General features: G+C 39.5%; 1 protein-coding gene across 1 annotated transcript in view; it reads right to left on the reverse strand.

Annotated features, from left to right (window-relative positions):
- Nucleotides 1-20,257, reverse strand: part of CNOT1 (CCR4-NOT transcription complex, subunit 1) — a 135,791-nt gene that overhangs the window by 96,377 nt on the left and 19,157 nt on the right. The window contains exon 2 of the mRNA XM_006863578.1: nt 2,713-2,988. Coding sequence (XP_006863640.1) covers nt 2,713-2,814 — 102 coding nt within the window. The 5' untranslated portion in view covers nt 2,815-2,988. The remainder of the gene's footprint in view (nt 1-2,712; nt 2,989-20,257) is intronic.

A 20,257-nucleotide genomic window follows, 5' to 3' on the forward strand; every position in this document is an offset into this window, starting at 1 on the left:
TGTGCTCATGAGGAACCTGTACAAAGACCAAGAAGCAGCTATTAAGAACACAGCAAGGGGACACTGAATGGTTTAAAATCAGGGAAGGTGTGTGCCAGCATTGTATCCTTTCATCATACTTATTCTATCTGTGTGCTGAGCTAATAATCTGAAAAAACAGTGACTGTGTATTCCTTCCATCTTCTTTTGATGCTTTCTGCAACATTCAGCATTTCCCCCATTGTTGTTAAGTGCCATTAAATTGGTTCTGACTCATAGCAACCCCGCATAGGGTTTCTAATGAGTAACTGATGGGTTTTAACAGCCAACCTATGATAAAGAATGTGACATGAGGATCAGAGGAAGAGTCATTAACAATACACAAGATGCAGGCAAATGACACAACCTTGCTTGCTGAAAGTAAAGAGGACTTGAAATACTTACTGATGAAGATTAAAGACTATTTATTATTTAGTATTTAGTATAGAGTACACCTCAATGTAAAGAAAACAAAAATACTAACAACTGTACCAATAAATGAATCCATCTTGATAGAGACACAACTGAAGTTGGCAAAGACTTCTGTTTGCTTAGATCCACAATCAATGGTCATAGAAGCAGTAGTCAAGAAAAATCAAATAACTTATTTCACTGGGAAAACCTGCTGCAAAAGACATCTTGAAAGTGTTAACGTGCAAAGATATCACTTTGAGATATCACTAAGGTGCACCTGACCTGACCCAAGTTATGGTATTTTCAATTGTCTCATATATGCAAAAGTTGGGCAATGAATAAGGAAGACTAGAGAAGTAAGGTGTTGTTGTTAAGTGTTGTCGAGTTGGATCCGCAGGGTTTCCAAGGAGTATGATGTATTTAAATTATGGTGTTGGAAAAGCAGTACTATGAAATGCTAGAAGAACAAACAAGTGTGTCTTGGAAGAAGTACAGTCAAAGTATTCCTTATAAGCAAGGATGGTGAAACTTTTGTCTCTTGTACAGCCTTCAAAGTCAGATGGAACCTGTCTTTAGAGAAGAACAGCATGCTTGGTAAAGTAGAAGGCTGCTACTTCACAGGGTTAGTAGCTCAAATCCACCAGCACTCCATGGGAGAAAGATGAGGCTTTCTGCTCCCATAAAGATTCATAGCCTTAGAAACCTTATACAGGATCACAATGAGTTGGAACTGACTCAACAGCATTTAACAACAACAAAACAACCCTAAGTATAACGTACTAAGTATAACTACACTGTAGAAGGAAGAGAATTAACATTTCTTAAATGCTCTAACAGGTAATTTTATTATTTTTAGTCTCGCTTTGCACACTAAGAAAACGAGGTTCTGAAAAGCTCCCCAAATTACTTACAGTTAATAATTTATAGTAATTTTGTTATATATTCCAAAGAGGAAAACTCCTTTTGACTTAAAATTGGGAAGTAAGACTATGAAAACTATGCTACTTGACTTTCATAAAGATTGAATGGGTTGCTCTAGAAGTCAAATCTAAGCTTGTGAACAATTAAAAATGATTGTGTAGCTGGGGGAGTGGGAGAAGTGGTGTTGTTAAAATATGAATAGACCCTTCTCCAAAGATACACAAGTGGATAGTTAAGCTGAAAAGATAGCTCACCATTCATAGTTATTAAAGAAATACGTATGATAATGCTTTGTGATCACTTGTTAAGTGCCGTTGAGTCGGTTATGACCCAAAGTAACCCTATATAGGGTTTCGAAGGAGTGGCTGGTGGATTTGAACTTCCAACCTGTGGTTTGCAGTCCAATGCTTATTCTACAGTGCCACTGGTGGTATAGATTATGTGCTATGGAGTCGGTTCAATTCATAGCGACCCTGTAAAGGGTTTCTAAAAGCTGTAAATCTTTACAGGTTTTCTCTGACAGAACAGCTGACCTTACAGTTAGTAACCCAACTCGTAATCACTACGCTACCAGAGCTCTTTACAGTGCCACTAGGGTGACTAAAATAATGGTGGAACCACCTTACAAAACAGTTTCACAAAGTTTTAAACATTATGACCCAGGATTCCACCTTTAGGTATACATCCAAGAGAACTGAAATCCTACTTGTACAAAATTGTATTCACAGCAGCACTGTTTATAATAACAACCGCTATGTTTATTTACTGTTTAATGGATAAAGAAAACGTGGCACACCCATACAATGGAATATTACTCAACCACAAAAAGAAATGAAGCACTGACACATGCTACATCATAGAAGAAGCTAAAAAATATTATGCTAAGGAACCAGACACAAAAGGCTGCTTAATATGGAATTCCGTTATATGCAATGTCCTGAATAATAAGCCAATCCACAGAGAACGATAGGTTCGTGGTTGCCAGAGGTTGGGGGACAGAAGATGAAGAACAACTGTTAATGGATTTTGGAAACTCTTTTTGGGCCATTGAAAATGTTATGGAATTAGATTGTGGTGACAAACAACTTTGTGAACAGACTAAAAACTACTAAACTACATTTTAAAAAGTAACTTTTGTGATTTGTATCTCAAAAAAAAAAAAAAAGTTGGAACTAGAAAAGTAAGTCTGTGAATGCTAAAAAACTAAGGTTTTTTATATATTAAGTTAAATCGAAAGCATTTAAAATAAAAGGCAAAAGTTAGCTACCTTTAATGTAAAACACCCACATAAATTTCCACCTTTTTCTACTACACATTCATTTTCTTTAATGGTATTTTTTTTGTGACAAATTTACTTACATGCTGTATTTCCTGCTGGCTGGCTCGGTAGTTTTTCTTGGTTAAATTGTCCACCAGGTAGCTGATTTGAGACAAGGCCAGCGAGAGCGAGTCAAGATTCATTGCTGGTTGGGGCGGAAGCAGGCGGCCGAGCCCGGCGCAAAATCACCATTATTCCCCTTTAGTCACCTCAGAGGCAGGCTAATGCTTTCTTTGTACGTAGCCTGTATCTGGAGTCTGTACAATGTGTTCAGTTCTTCTTTACCAGGGGTCTTACTCTGTTCTGAAACATGGCACCTGTTTGGGGAGGAAAAAAGTTCACAATTCCAAGTTAATCAGTTTTTACAAAATTTCTGAAACGCCTTCATCTTTTCATATTAGGACATAATACATCACATCAAGGACTTAAAAACAAAAACACTAACTTTAAGGTATCTCAAAACACTACTGAAGAGATGTCTACTGATAACCCAACCATAACCCAAACCAAAATCAAACCCACGGCCAGTGAGTCAATTTTGACTCATAGTGCCCCTATATAGGGTTTTCCAAAACTGTAAATCTTTATGGGAGCAGAAACCCTTATCTTTCTCCCAAGGAGCAGGTGGTGGGTTTGAACTGCAAAACTTGTAGTTAGTACTCCTATGCTTACAACACCTCCAGACAACCTCATCTTTCTCTCATGGAGCAGCTGGTGAGTTGGATCTGTAGAAACTGCCATTAACAGGCCAGTGCCTATCCTACAGTGCCACCAGAACTCCTTAATATAGGGTTTCTGAGACCATTAAGTCTTTATGAGAATAGAAAGCATTATCTATCTCCCTGGGGTTGGCTGGTGGTTTTGAACTACCAACTTTATATTTAGCAACCCAACATCTAAACCATACCTCCTGATTAATACTGCCAACTTCTAAAATTATACAGGGCAACTATAAGAAAAAGCCCTTTCTAAAAGGCTTTATTTTAACAAGACAATCTAGAATACTTTAGATTTCTATTTTACTAATTTTAAATTGATCATTTCTACATGGTGTAGCACTATAAGATAAGTACTGGACTGCTAACTGCAAGGTTGACAGTTTAGACCTACGAGGCACTCCTCAGAAACGCTTACAGGATTCTAATGAGTCAGAACAAACTTTGTAACACTTAACAACATTATAATGTCTGAAAATAGCACGAAAATACTGTACATTACAAATTATAATTACGCAGAAAACAACAAATGCTGGAAAGAGTGTGGAAAGACTGGGACCCTATACATTGCTGGTGGGACTGTAAAATGGTTCATCCACTCTGGAAAACAGTAGTGCTTCCTCAGAAAGTTGGAATTAGAAATACCTTATAACCCAGCAATCCCTCTACTTGTTATACATGCACAAGAAATACAAGCCAGGACACAAGTAGATATATGCAAACCAATGTTCACCACAACACTATTCACAATAGCAAAAAGATAAGAGACTGCCTTAGTGTCTATCAATGGAAGAATGGATAAACAAACTTTGGTACATGCACACTACAGAATACTATACAACCTTGAAGATTAATGATAAATCTGCAAAATATCTCATAACATGGATGAACCTTGAGGACATTATGCTGAATGAAATTAGTCAATCACAAAAGGACAAATATTGACCATTACTATAAAAGCTTAAGAAAAGGTTTCCATACTAAAATAAACATTCTTCGATGGTTACTAGGAATGGAAGAGTAATTCACAGGTTGGGGGTAGACATGTTAGCTTAAGTGACAGAGACGGAAATATATAAGGAGTGGGAGGGCAATACACAAGACGAGAGAGGGTGGCAGCTGAACAATGAAGATAAGAGGTATATACATGGGCTAAATGAAATAGAGGTTAAATAGTGATTCATACACAACATTCGAACAATAGTTTTCTGTGATACAAGGATGGAGACAGTTTGAATGAGTAAAGGAGAAGGAAAATGTTTAGGTGCTTGGCTGTCTTATGGATATTGGTTCCCCCCACCTACTATTATAAAATAGACATTTAAGTGTGGTAGAATGAGTATTAGGAATTATGATTACAGAAAGCTTATGAGTCTGCTTTCGGCCTATAACTGATTTAATTAACTAAAAGGGGAATTAGAATTTGCCCAGGGAACTCGGTTTCTTGTTAAGCCTTTGTGTAGTATGGGGCCTTTCATGGAATCCTGAGTCCCACCCAGAACCTTTAGAGGTGGGACATTCCCACTTAAAAAGGCATGCAGACAAACCTAGAACAGCTGGGAGAACAGAAGATTCTTATTGAAAGAAAGACCTGCAGGAAAAAACTGGCTGTTAGATGGACTATCAAGCAAGCTGTTTGCTTTGGAGGCATCATGGCAAAAAAAGTCCACCCATCAGGAAGGAAATACCCACTCCTAAGACTGAAAACTGATAATGCACTAGATTGCAAGGTCAGTTTGAACCTCAAGGTAAATGGTTAAAACCTACCAGCCACTTCTCGGAAACCCAACACAGGGTCACTATGAGTCGGAACCAACGAAGACACGTAACAAGACCGAAACCCAGAAGGAAACGGCGAGCAGTCTAGTATGCTCACTGACAACTAGCCTGGTCTACTTTTGAGTGGAAGTGGGGAAATTGCAGCAATGAAGACAAGGCCTGAGTTTGGCCATGTTTCAGCTATACCTATTGACCTTGAGATGAGAGAGGGAAGAGGAAGGGCTGACTGGTCTGAAATTTAAGATGTGTGAACTCCAGAGCCCGTGGGCACTGAACTACCTACTGCGGGGCTAGAGCTGAGAGTGAAACAGCCAACTGGTCAGATGTGCAGGGATGCGTGAGTGAACTCCCCAACTTGCACCTACTACCCATTTGACCTAGCTTGCATGGCTAGCTGACCAGAACTCAACCAGATGAAAATAAAAATGCTTGATACTGTGATCAAGTATAAATTGCTGCAATTTGATGAAATGGACCTTTCATTTACGGATGCAGTTGCTCAAAATTCCAACTGAAATGAAAAGATCCTTCATATCAAGGATCAAGCTTGTTTTCTCAGTGCAGTGGGTTGTTGATAGGGAGGGCAATCTAGACACTGGCTATCAAAAATGGTGGGCTATAAAAGCATAAAGTCTGGCTTACAAGGTTTCATAAGTGTGCTTAGTTTCAGAACAAGGCAGGTAATGTAGAATCCCCAATGAATAGCTTTCCGCTTTTCCTGATGGATCTGGTGAAAGGGGATGGGGAGTGATGCTGATAGGATTTTATCATTAAATTGTGAGTAACTGTTAGCAAGATTAACCGTGACTGTCACAACTGTAATTGTAGACAATGTGTAACTAAAAGGGGGGAGAAGTTAATATTTTATTTCAGGAACAGAGGATCCCAGGATCATCAAGAAGAAGAGCATGAGTGGAACGTGACATCCTGTCTAGAAAAGCAGCAACAGCTGAAGCGATGATGGCATGGGAGAGATAGAGGAGCTTCGAACTCTCAGCCCATGGACTTAGAAAGGCTGAGCAGGAGGTTGGCTTGCAAAATGTGCCCTCTGGACATTTAAATGAATACATTTTGTTTTGTACACATACATCAAATATTTTTGCTTTGTTGATTTGTGAAAAATGAAATGTAAAAGGGAAACCACAGGGAGGAAGCAGGGTAATTTTTTGCAGGGAGGGGACTGTATAATCATTTATATGAAACAAAACATGATTAACTGAAAGTAAAGCTGACGATATTGTCTGTGAACCTTCATTCAATTCACAATAAAAAGTTTAAAAAAATTAAAACTGGGTTTGTGGAAAGAAATACTTATTTCACATTTTCAGCACCTCTTTCTACACTATTGACAACTTCTTTACCCAAATCCATGAATCGGGCTGTGAACCCCAAGGTCAGCAGTTTGAAACTACCAGGCGTTACGCAGGAAAAAGATGAGGCTTTCTGCTCCTGTAAAGATTTACAGCCTCGGAAACCCTACACAGGGTTGCTATGTGTCAGATTCAACTCGATGGCACTTAACAACAACAATCAACATAGTTAGATTTCAAAGACCAGACTGTGCGAAAACCAGCTTTATGCAAAAATGGAAGATGGCTAAATTACAACATTACATAATTGCTACACCGAGTGATATATAACTTTAACCATCACAGCCAACATTAGCATTACTTTTACCTCATGTTCTTTACTGTCAGATATACAGGATTAACGTGCAAAATAGATTTTAACTGTTGTAAAAATGAAATGTGAGGTAACAAAATAGTCCAAAAAATTGAGTAGTAGTTGTATTCACTTTATTCCTCAAATACTACTTTCAAAATCTGATAGCTCAGTCTTAAAAGTTGTATCTCAGGATGTACGCTTTAGGTATTTGAATAGCAAATAGCTCAAAAGTACTAAAATCTCAGTTGTATTTGTAGAATTCAGAATTTCTTTGAAGATCATTCAACGTTTGGACAATCACTATATGCTGAATTTGTGTTCCTTCAACAACCTACCTTTACTATGAAAAATGCAGATATGCCTCTGTCCTGGTGAAGTGCTTGATAAGCACTGGATCACAAGGTCGGAAATGCTATACAGGGTCACTGTGAGTTGGACCTGACTCAGCAGCACTTAACAACAACAAAACACCAGAGAGTCTGTCATGCCTTGTGACACCACTATGATACAACAGTGAGACTTCTTATTTGTAAAGGAAACACATGTTGTTAAGTGCTGTCAAGTTGGTTCCAACCCACAACTACCCTGCTTAGGGTTCCCAAGGGGCAGCTGGTGAACTTGAACTGCTGACCTTGGGGATCAAATCAGCTTTGCAGTCCTACACATTAACCCACAGTGCCACACCAGGATTCCAAAGGAAAAAATAAGATGGTTAAAATTCTTCCAAATCTTTATACAATCATTTTCTAACATTTCTAAATTTAACAATATGTAACAGTTCAAATGAAAAGGCATTGACACTTTACAGCAATATGCAAGACAACTGTTATCTGAACAACAATCAAATAAAGGAAAAAAGCCAAAGTCCTTATCAAAGATTATGGCCATAATTAATACTGAAATAATTACTGTAATGGTCAAAGATTTCTGTAAGAATGTTCTCACTATTTTTCCTAATAGTGAGCTATTGGGAACAATGTAGATATATCCATCAATATAAATATAATATATGGACTGTCTACATATACATACTAATGGGAGTCCTGGTGTGGCACTGTGGGTTAATTCACTGGACTGAAAAGTCAGTTTAAATTGCAAGGTCAGTGGTTCAAGCTTACCAGCCGCTCCTCACACACTCTATACAGGGTCAATATTGGCCAGAACCGACTTGATGGCACACAACATCATACATACAATGAAACCCCAACCAGCATGCAAAACAGCCATTTAAAAACTACAGTTTTGTCATTAAAACTCTACTACGTATGGAATAAAAAAAGTTATAAAGTAAAATAGCTCAAAGAAAATACAGATTCTATTTATGTAAAACTATTTCATATTTTATTGGACGAATACTACACAATATTACAAATTGCTTCTTGTATACCTATTCAAGGACTATCAACCTTGCGGTTCAAACTGACTGAAATCCAGCAATAAATACCCTGGGCAGTGTTTGTATATATATATATATAGTATGCCACCTTTTAAGCTTTTGTTTGTATATACACTAGTTTTTGTTTGTAAGTGTTGTTGTTGCATTTAAGTGCCATCGAGTTGGTTTCATCTCACAGAGCCCCTATATAGGGTTTCTGAGGAGTGGCTGGTAAGTTTGAACCACCGACCTTTCTGTTCTAAACTGTTCTTACCATCCAGGGGTTATTCTACATACAATATATGTGCACATTGTTGCTTGCTTTGCAAAAATATACATGAAGACTAAAACACAATTTAATGAAACTAGTTACTTGGAAAAGAGTAGCTATGGGAACAAAAATTCAAATTATACCTTTTATATGATTTTAACTTTTGATGCATACATTTTACATGACTGAAAATTTTAAGTTCACTCAAACAAGGGAAATAAAACTAAAGCTGAATGAAAACAAATATATGAACCTAGATATCAACAAAAAAAGTCAAGTAATATCTGAACACAGTAAAAGTGTTTATCTTCAATAGGATATTATTTTTAAGAACAAAAAGAAATTTAATGTTGACTCAGGAGTCCTAGTGTGGCGCTGTGGGCTAATGCATCAGACTGCAAGGTTGTCTAAACTCTGGGGTCGGTGGTTCAAGCTCACCTGCTGCTCCTTGGAAACTCTATTCAGGGTCGCTATGGGTCAGAATCAACTTGACGGCACTTAACAACAACAGTAGGTTTACTGTTAGCAATATTTATGGCAATTTTTAAACTACTTTTTTATGTTTTGTTGGAAAAAGCAAATAAACATATTAGTAGAGATCCACATTTCCAGTACATTAAAACTTAAGGAAAAAAAAACTTTACTGCCTGATGTGGTCTAATGAGATGGCCTAAAATAATAACAAAATGTTCACTGGAGTCCTGGTGTGGCACTGCAGGCTAACATCATGATGTAATCTAGATCTTAGATCTTGGTTTCTAAATACTTGGTTTAAAAAAATATATATATTTAAGAAGGTTCCAGGGGTTTGGAACAATGAAAGTACAGCGTCAATATGGTCACCCTGTGACATAAAGCAAGGAAACACTCAAAATCAAAGGAGGATATGGCAAATAGTCACACAAAATCCAGTAAAAGAAATTCTCTGCGTTTAGTTTTTGGTCAATTTGAGGATCAAAAAGGGACTTACATAAACCAGTTTCTATAATTCGCTCTAACCATGGAATCGTTTAGAAACATCTGAGGAGTGTTAAAGTGTGAAAATAATTTGGTTATGTTACTGATGACAATTAGTATACTCGGAATTCTTAATTTATCACAAATTTATCATTTGAATGCATGCCTCTGTGATCAAGTTTACTAATTATAGCCCAAAATTTATTTCTATACATTCTAAATTCTTCACATATGAAGAGGCTTCAAAAAGTCCACGGTAAAATTCCATTATCAACAAGTTTTTTTAAGTAGTCCACATGCACACCTATACAGAGATAAAAAGAATTCTAAACGCAGTTAAAACATTTTAAACATAAACAAAAAAGTAAATGGTATGTGTCATTTAATATACAGTGTCAATAACACTACAGGTAAAAAAAGTTCTAATAAATCATAATGCAAAAATAATAATAAATGACTACCTCGTGTGGCACTGTAGGATCAACATTGGGTTGCAAACCACAAGGTCACTGTTCAAACCCACCAAGCCACTCTTTGTCACTATGAGTCAGAACCAGCTGGCCAGCACTTTAACAACAGCACATTGAAATAAGGAGCCCTGGTGGTGCTGTGGGAAAATCACTGGGCTGCTAACTATAAGGTTCTAAACCCACCAACTGCTCCTTAAGACAAAGCTGTCTGCTCCCATAAAGATTTACAGTATTAGAAACCTACAGAGGGTCACTATGAGTCAGAATTGACTCAGTGACAGTGGGTTTGGTTTGGGATTTATGTTTATAATGCAATGAATCCCTGAGTTCATGGCTGCACTTAAAAAGAGGAGGCAAAAGAAAATGCTTACAGAAAAGGAGTCAGCTAATGTAGAAAGGGGGAAAAAAAAAATAACTACTTCCAACACCAACCCTGCCCATATGAAAATGGATTGGAGCACGAATAACCAATGACTAAATTGTGGCGCTGTGGGTAAATACGTCAGACTGCAAAGTCATTTGAACTGCAAGGTCGGTGGTTCAAGCTCACCAGCTGCTCCTTGGAAACCCTACACAGGGTCTCTATGGGTCGGAATCGACTAGACAGCACTTAAAAACAACAACAAAGCTCAGTCAAGTGAAAGGTCATTGAAAATTTTGCAGAGAATCAAAACATTGCCCAACAGATTACCTACTAACAGCAAGGAGGGAAATGTTCCTTTACAACAAGAACAGGCAGTCACTACTCAAACCAAGTGATCACACATTTATCAGAGTAGGACAACCTAACATACATGCCTACTGATGCGATCAAAGTATCTATCTCTTACAATGTATGCTTGCCAAGAATGTGAACTTAAATCGAACTACACTTTTATCAACTTACAAGAAATACAGGGCTCAAAGGAACATATTTAAATACACCAGGAATCTATCAGACAAATCAAAGTGTTGGGCCATTCTACAAGAGAAGACCACTACTAGCCTATGTTCTTCAAGCAGCATGAAGAAAACAAAAGTGAGGATCTGTTCAAAACTGCAAATTTCAAGTCTGTGAATCTTAATCAAATATTGATTCAAAACATTAAAATGTATTCTTTACTGAATAACTTTGCAAACTATATGAATCTTACAAAAGTTATTTCATTTTTGTTGGTAAGTGCTGCGGAGTCAGTTCTGACTCATAGTGACCCTGTAAAGGATATTTCCAAGGAGTGGCTTGTGGCTCTGAACTGCCTACCTAGTCCAATGCTTACCATGTTACCATCACACCAGGACTCCAGGCATATTATCGTTATACGAAAAAAGCTTTGCAAGAGATGCATAAGAAGCATTTGGGATGAAACAGTTCAACAAAATATGACTAAATAAAAATAAATATGTCTAAATGTTCACTGGAGGTCTGGTGTGGTGCTATGGGTTAATGAGCTGGACTACAAAGTTGTCTTGTCAGAACCAACTCCACAGCACTTAACAACAACAGCAAAATGTTCACGGGAGTCCTGGTGTGACACTGCGAGCTAATATAATATGCTGGTCTGCAAGACTGGTTCAAACCGCAAGGTCAGTGGTTCAAGCTCACCAGCCGCTCCTTGGTAACTTTATACAGGGTCGATTAGGGTTAAAACCGACTAGATGGCACTTAAAAACAACAACAAATTTTCACTGTTGAATCTAGAAAGAGATTATGTAGTGTTCATTGTACTATTTCAATTTTTGTCTGTATCTGAAACTTTTAATAAACAATGGGGAGAGTGAAGTATGTATTACTTTGCTAATTTAAAGCCGTGATTTTAAGTATATAATAATATTCCTAATAATTAACTTTGTGCTTACCTTTGTTTTCATTTTTACACTAATCATGTAATAATTTTTTGTAAAATAATGTTAAAATACTCCAAAGTTTAAACTATCGGCAGCATACAAGGACTAACACTAGCTAGATGACCTTCAACAAGCAGCTGACTGTCTGCTTGTTTTGATTTGGAAAACTGAGTCTCTACTAGATCAGCACTTTCCCATAGGAGTAGTCTTGAATGACTAAGAAAGTCTCTGCGTAATGAAAATGGGTAACCCCCTCAGTGGCTAACTGAAAGGTTCTGATCCATCCAGTAATGCCTCAGAAAAAAGGCTGGTAATCTACATCTGAAGTTGAACCCAAAATACAATCACACCATCAAAAAAATATCAACACAGATATATAAGATGACTATTGTGGAAACTCAAGAAAAGGGTTTCATACCAAAAGAAACATTTTTTGATGGCTAGTTACCAGGAGTGGGTGGGAAAGCAGAGTAATTCACTGGCTAAAGGGTGGTTGTTGTGAAGTGCTGTCGAGCTGGTTCCGACCCATAGTGACCCTGTATAAGGTTTTCAAGGAGCAGCTGGTGAGCTTGAACCGCCGACCTTACAGTTCAAACGGATTTGCAGTCTGGCGCATTAACCCACAGCACCACAACAGGGCTAAAGGATAGACACATGTTAACACAGTGACAGGGAGGGCAATATACAATTAGAGGGAGGTTGATATACACATACATATGGTATCCTGGTGTAGCGCTATAGGATAAGCACTGGACTGCAAGTTCATTTCAATAGCAAGGTTGAAACTCACCAGCCACTCCTTGGAAACCCTATACAGGGTTGGCATGAGCTGGAACCAACTACACTTAACAAAAACATATATATATAGTATTTGTACATGAGTAACTCAAGCATGGCAACAATAGTGAGGTTGGCCCAGGATCTGGCAGTGTTTCATTCTGCTATGCATAAGGTCGCTATGAGTGGGCACCAACTCGATGGCACTTAACAACAACCACCACCACCACCCACCACAGAGAGAAAGCAGGATAATTATAGAATGGAGGGGACTATAAGCATTGAGATGAAACAAAGTGCATTAATTGTTGAATATGAAACTGATGATCTTGTCTGTAAAACTTCACTCAATTCATAATAAAAATATTGTTTTGAAATCAGTATTACATTGTGTCCAAATAAAAGGCTTTAGCCTTTAAACATTTAATTAAAAATGTTGAATGGCTATTTAAAATGGTTTTAAACATATAACAAATTTATGTAAACATTTTTCCTTGATGTTGACTATCTAGGAGCCCTGGTGGTGGAGGGTACAACATTCAGAGGCCAATGAAAAGGTTAGCAGCTGGAACCTACAGGAGAATGAGGCAGCCAGCTTCTAAAAAGATACACAGCTTTGGAAACCCTATGGGGCAATTTTTGTCTGTCCTATAGCATTGCTAAAAGTCAAAATTGACTCAGTAACAGTGGGTTTGTTTTGGGTCAAGCTATTTCAGGAAATTATTAAAATGTCTTATCAGAACTGTATGTAGCTTTTCAAGCATAAATTTAACTGGTCACAGAAACAAATGCATGATATTTTAAATTTTTTTAATTGGAAAATTCCATTATTATCTAATCCCTTTTCCTATCGTGATTATAAAAATGATCAGCTCAAAATCTCTCCTTCAATTTACTTGAGTATAGTATACAAATTCACCACCATTTGTCAGTTTGTCATGCTGTGGTGGCTTACATGTTGCTGTAACACTGGAAGTTATGACACTGATAATTCAAATACCAGCAGAACACCCAGGGCAAATAGGTTTCAGTGCGGCTTCCAGACTAAGAAAGCCCAGGAAGGAAGCCTGGTGATCTACTTCTGCACACTGTGGTTGTTAAATACCATGGAGTCACTTCTGACTCATAGCAACCCTGCATAAGTTTTCTGAGGCTGAAAATCTTTACGGGAGCAGAAAAATCTCATCTTTTCTCAAATGGAGGGGCTGGCAGACTTGAATTACTGACCTTTCAGTTAGCAGTCCAGCTCCATAAAAACTCTTTGAATTGCAAGGCACTCAACATACACAGTAGCTGTCACAGCGAACTAGAGCGTACTATGGAGTTTGAATATGATGCAGGACCAGGCAATGAAATGTTTCCTACTGTGGTACACGAGGTCACCATGAATCAGAGATGACTAAAAAGGTACTGACAACAACAACGACACAAACATCTATCAGCTGTGGTGTGTGTGGCACTGTGGGATAATGCACTGGACCTCAAGGTCAACTTGCACCACAAGGTTGTGGTTCAAATTCACCAGACACTCCTTGGATACTCTATACAGGGTCGCTATGAGTTGGAACCGACTCTACTGCACCTAACTATAACAACAAAGGGGCCCTAACTAGTCTACAATGACTACAAGTAACACTGATTACTATGTAATTACTTTAGGTGCCATACAGAAAAATGAACAATGTGCTCAAGAGTCTTTTTTAAAAAAGCACAGAACTTACTATAATTACATGCAACTATTGTTGCCTATGGAGACCTGGTGTGGCACTGCGGGCTAATGCATCAGGCTGCAAGGTCATTTGAACTGCTAGGTCGACGGTTCAAGTTCACCAGCTGTTCCTTGGAAACCCTATACAGGGTCGCTATGGGTCAGAATAGACTCAACAACACTTAACAACATTATTGTTTATGGAGTCCTGGCGTGGTGCTGTAGGTAGGATAAGCACTCATCCACAACCACAAGGTTACCAAGTTGCTTCTCGGAAACCCTACACAGGGTTGCTATGGGTCGGAACCAACTCAAAGGCACTTCACAACAACGTTGTTTTATAGGAGTCCTGGCGTGACACTGTAGGATAAGCACTGGACTGCAAAGTCAGTTTGAAATGCAAGGTCGGTGGTTCAAATTCATCAGTCACTCCTTGGAAAACCTATCAAGGTCTCTGGGTTGGAATGGACTTGACTGCAGTTAACAACATTGTTGTTTATAAGATTTACAAGGTGAGGCTATTTAAAATATTATTTTCCAAATACTGCACTAGACCAACAGAATTAAAATATCAGGAAAGAGGACGTGAGTTGCGGTTGTTTTTGTTAAGTGCTGTTGAGCTGGTTCTGACTCAGAGCAACCTGGTATAGGGTGGTTTCCGAGCAGCAGCTGGTGGGCCTGAACCACCAACTTTGTGGTTACCAGTCCAGTACTTATTCTACAGTGCCACACTAGCAGCCCAGGAAGGGTATAGGACAAAACCCCCACCCTCACCCCAAGTGATTCCTATGCACCATCATAAGGTTTGAGAACAGTGGTTCTGCTTCCTCTTTGCTAACAGCTCTTAGAAGTGCACCCTTATTCATGACAAGGAAGGCCCTTGCTCACTTCCATTCCTTCTCCCACTCCTCATCTCTTCTCGGCTTACCAAAGACTTTTTTTTAAAGGCTCTGTGGTTTCCCACAGCAGTGATGGCAGCCATCTTAATATCACTTTACCTAATTTGTGCTAGGTTTACTTATCAGTAGGTCCTTAAGAAGTCAAATGGACGAAATCACCAACTTACAATTAAAAATAAAAAAATGTAATACATGACATTTCACATGAGGTGTCATAGCTTGTTGGTGAAGGAATTAAGTGCATCTCATATGACTCCACGGGAAGAGGATCCTTGGAAGCTTGTGCTTGCTTTCCTACAGACTTCGTTTCATGCACTTTTTCATTTTGCTGATCTTGCTTCGCATCCTTCTGCTATACTGTCAGAGGTGTGAGTGCAACTATATATATGAGGATCCAGTGTATCCTCCTGGGGACTCCAGACACCCCCACCAACCTACTGACTGAAATGAAATACCTTCAGCAGGTAATTGGATCTAACTTGTGGATTTCCTCTCTAGTACTACCACTTTAGGAATTTTATCACAGAAATAATCCTTTGATTCAACTGGGTTGGTTTTGGTATGTTTTAGGGAATAAAGGTGTAGCAGAGAAAGAATAAGTGCTCATCAAATGTTTCCTCTTTTTCCTAAATTGGAAAGGTTGATTATTTCAAACTGGACTGCAAGGTCAGTTTGAACCACAAGATCAGTGGTTCAAGCTCACTAGTCGCTCCTTGGAAGCCCTATACAGGGTCGCTATGAGTCAGAACCAATTCCAACAGCACAAGCAGCTTTGAGAGAGAATGCCTTGGAAATTCGACACAGGGTTACTCTCGGTTGGAAATCACTTGCTAGAAGTGGGTTTGGTTTGGTTTTGGATTTATTACAGTTAGGTGTGGTAATTACACTAATTCTTGACACAAGATACTTTCAGATCTAGTCCATAAAACCTCCGTACTTATGATCCTCTGATTCTTTCACTATCTAGCAGCTGACTGACAAAGACTCCCAAGTGCTAGAGAAAGGTATGTGGTAAGACTGAAGATCCCGAGGTTCCTGAATTACTGCACAGAACATCAATGAAAATTATCTGAAGGGGAAAGAAAGTTTTACTCTGTTGATACCATGGGGTGTTTTTAATAACTTTAGCCTGCATTGTCTAATGCCAGGGAACATGACCAGGTGAATATTTTTAATTATCTTTTGACAGTGTGAAAATTTAAGGAAAGAGTACGTAGCAGGGAAATGAAGACTGTCAGAGAAAGCATTCAGGAGAAAACGGCAATTGTGTGAGGAACGAGGCTAGTAAGAGACAGGGAGAAGTCAAACACTCTTCCAGCTGGTGTATAAAGCACCGGGGTTTCTGGCGTTTCACTTACACGTGGTGTGAAACAATTGAGGAAGAGCAAGTTTTCATTGCAAGAATGAAAAAGAGGAACTCCATTTGGCTTATGTCTGAAGCGAGGCATACAGAAGAAATCAGTGGGCAATTGGATTTGCAGCCTGAAATGAAGCTGCAAATACAGATCTGAGAGTCATTAGCATACAGATGAGAAAACTGAGTAAGAGAGACCTAAATAGAGTCTTGAGGAAGCTTACCATTTAAGCGTAGAAAAGGACCCCAACAAGGGAAAATTAGAGGTGGCCAGAAAAGAAAACCTAGGGTACATAAAAGTAGAGAGTCCTCTGCAGAGCAGGAATAGGTGAAATCTAGGAATGGGTCACACTCCCAAAAAGATTCAAGGATTCATATTAGAGAAATGTCTGTTGGGATCAACAGCCCCTAAAATGACCCCCAGAGATCCCAGTCTTCCACTATTTACACCCTCCCTTAAGGATGAGCTAGAGCTTATTATTGGCTTCATAAGGAAAAATATGGCAAAGTGACAGGAAACTGTTTCCAAAATTAAGTTACAAAAAGACTGACTTGTGTCATGTTCATTTTACTCTGAGCCTGCACAGTGGGGAAACAAGCTGCGGAGCTGCTGAGGGTCATGGTGTTAAGTGTTGTCCAGTCTGCTGAAATTCACAAGGACCCTTTAAAGGGTTTCTGAGGAGCAGCTGGTAGGTTTGAACCACCAACCTTGTAGTTCAAACTGACCTTATGGTCCAATGCTTATCTTACAGCACCACACAGCACGTGTGGCAAGGAACAGAGGGGCCAACAGCAGCAAGGATCTGAGACTTGCCAAAAGCCAGATAAGAGAATTCAGAAACTCTACAACCTAGTGACAGCCAAGGCTCCTGGTATGGCATTGTAGGATACACACTGGACTGCAAAACATGGGTGACAGTTCAAACCCACCAGCTACTTCTAGGAAACCCTGTACAGACAGAATCACTAAGCATCAGAATGGACTGGAAGGTACTTAACAAGAACAGTGACTTAGCCTAGTGGCAACTTAACAACAGAGATGCCTTAATTGTAGCTTTGTAAGAGATCCATTGAGTCAGGATTACCCAACTTAGTCATGCCTGTGAAGTAGTAAATGTTTGCTGTTTTCGGTAGTTAGTAGTTAAGTTTTTTAAGAAATTAGTTACACAGCAACTAGTAACTAAGGATCCCAGGTGACACAGTGGGTTAAAAGCACTTGGAGACAACCAAACCCACCCCCTGCTCTGCAGGCTTCTTCCATAAGGATTTATAGACTGGGAAACCCTATGAGGCAGTTCTACTCTCATCCTAAGGGATCATTATGAGCCAGAATCCACTCAGATGGCAATGGGGTTTAATTGATAACAAACACATCCATACATTATGGAAGCCACAGGGTAGAGATTTAAAGAAAAAGATGAGTTGGCAGTGTCAATGAAGGACAAAGAAATGACTATGAATCACCAGAATTGGCAAGTAGGAGATACTTGATGACCTTCAAGAAAAGGAAATTAGTCTCTGGGCAATCGACTGAAACACAAGAAAGAAAACAGGAAGAAAAGACTATCTCTCTAAAGGAAGGGGACAAATCAAAAAGGAACAAGGTCAGGACTTAGCTCAACCCCCGTCCCCTCCAAAGTCAAAGACCTCACTCCTTAAGGGTACATACCTGTTGCCAGTATGCATAATCCATGACCCTAAGGAGCTCTGGTAGCATAGTGGTTACGAATCGGGCTGCAAACCTTAAGGTCAGCAGTTCGAAACTACCATCTGTTCCGCGGGAGAAAGATGAGGCTTTCTGCTCCTCCTGTAAAGACTTATAGCCTCAGAAATCCTGTACAGGGTCGCTATGAGTCAGTTCCCACTCTACGGCACATAACCACCACTACCATCACCACGCATGAGGTCAGCAATTCAAATTTACCAGTCACTCCTCAGAAGTCCTATACAGGGTAGCTACATTGAACATGATGCACTATAAAAGATTTCCTCCCAAATTAGAATCTCCACTGAGTAGTATCCAATCTCTCTGGGCGGGGCTGATGAAAGGAAATGCCATACAGATAGGTCTCTTGTGATACAATAGTAAGCAACTGTTATCAGGACTAACTGTGAGGGTTGGAAATGTAAAGGTAGAAATTTTGTAGCAAAAGGAGGGAAGTGACTGACTTTGCAGTCTAGAAGTTAAGTTCCCTGGGACCATCAAGGAGAAAAGCGGTGAGCGGGACCCTATCCAGAGAAGCAGTGACGCCAGAGATGGAAGCAGAGACAATGATGTGGAGAGATGGAGCAGCTGGGGACTTTAGACCCAGATAGGGAGAGGGGCTGTGTGTTGACGACCTGGGGACAGGCTTGCAAGGTATACTCTTTGGTTGGTTGATGATCAATGGAGGGGCCTGTGTAACCATGGCAATGAAACAATAGGATGAATGTAAAGCTAATGTTCTCCCATGTAAACTATAATTCACAATAAAACATTAAATAAATAAATATTTCCTCCCACCACTCACATGTATTGTCCTTTTCATCAGCTCCCAGAGAAACCTAGACTTTATTCAGAGTCTCTTCCTCACTACTACTCCCCAAGCAGGTGGTGGGTTCAGTTAGCCTCCAAGTGCTTAACACTGTGCCACCAGGGCTCCATAGTTAGCAATTACTACAGAACTCACTATTTCAAGGGCACTGAAACCAACTTCAAGGGCATTAAATTTTCCAGAACCTTTCTAGATACAGTGTTGTTGTTAGGTGCCGTGGAGTCGGTTCCAACTCGTAGGGACCCTGTATAGGGTTTCCGAGGCTGTAAATCTTTACGGGAGCAGAAAGCCTCATCTATCTCCCACGGAACAGCTGGTAGTTTCGAACTGCTGATCTTGTCGTTCGCAGCCTGATTCGTAACCACTACGCAACTAGGTACAGTACAAACCTACAATTTCTAGGCCCCTGAAATATCATTTGACTACGTTTTTTAACAAAGAAACAAATGCTGTCAATAAAGTTTAGAAAATTTCTTCAACTTGTCCATTTCAGGTCAGTTGTCTTTAAAGTCGCTCTTACTGCCATCCAAGTTTCTACTCCAACTAAAGCCCATAATAATGCTAATGGCGTAGTGAGTTAATGCGCCAGACTGCAAAGCCCTTTGAACTGCAAGGTCGGTGGTTCAAGCTCACCAGTCACTCCTTGGAAACCCTATGCAGGGTCACTATAGGTTGGAATAGACTCCACAGCACTTAACAACAATAAGGCGTCCTGGTGTGGAGTGGCAGGTTAATGCACTACAGGTTACTGGGCTGGACTTCAAGGTCGGTCGGCGGTTCAAGCTCCTCAGAAACCCTATACAGGATTGCTATGGGTCAGAACAAGCCACCAGAGTGTCAAAAAACTGTTATTAACACAAGACCTACAACATGAAAATACATTACACATGGCTACACACTTAAGTGCCATCAGATCGGTTCTGACTCACAGCAACCCTGCACACAGTTTCTTAGGAGTAGCTAGCTGGTGGGTTTGAACCACTGAGTTTGTGGTTATCAGTCCAGTGCTTACCCACTCTAATATATACCTCAAACAAATTTAACAGAACTTTTCTAAGATATTAGTTGTTAAGTGCCAGTTCGAACTCATAACATCTCTGAATAAAGTTTCCGAGGAACGGCTGGAGGGTTTGAACCACCGCCTCACAGTTTAGTGCTTGTCTTACAGCGCCACACTAGGACTCCAATATACTGTAGTTGCTGTCATGTGCCATGGAGTCGGTTCCAACTCATAGCGACCCTGTACAGGGTTTCCAA

Source organism: Chrysochloris asiatica, unplaced genomic scaffold (genome assembly GCF_000296735.1).
Source record: "Chrysochloris asiatica unplaced genomic scaffold, ChrAsi1.0 scaffold00055, whole genome shotgun sequence".
In the NCBI taxonomy this organism is placed as follows: domain Eukaryota; kingdom Metazoa; phylum Chordata; class Mammalia; order Afrosoricida; family Chrysochloridae; genus Chrysochloris; species Chrysochloris asiatica.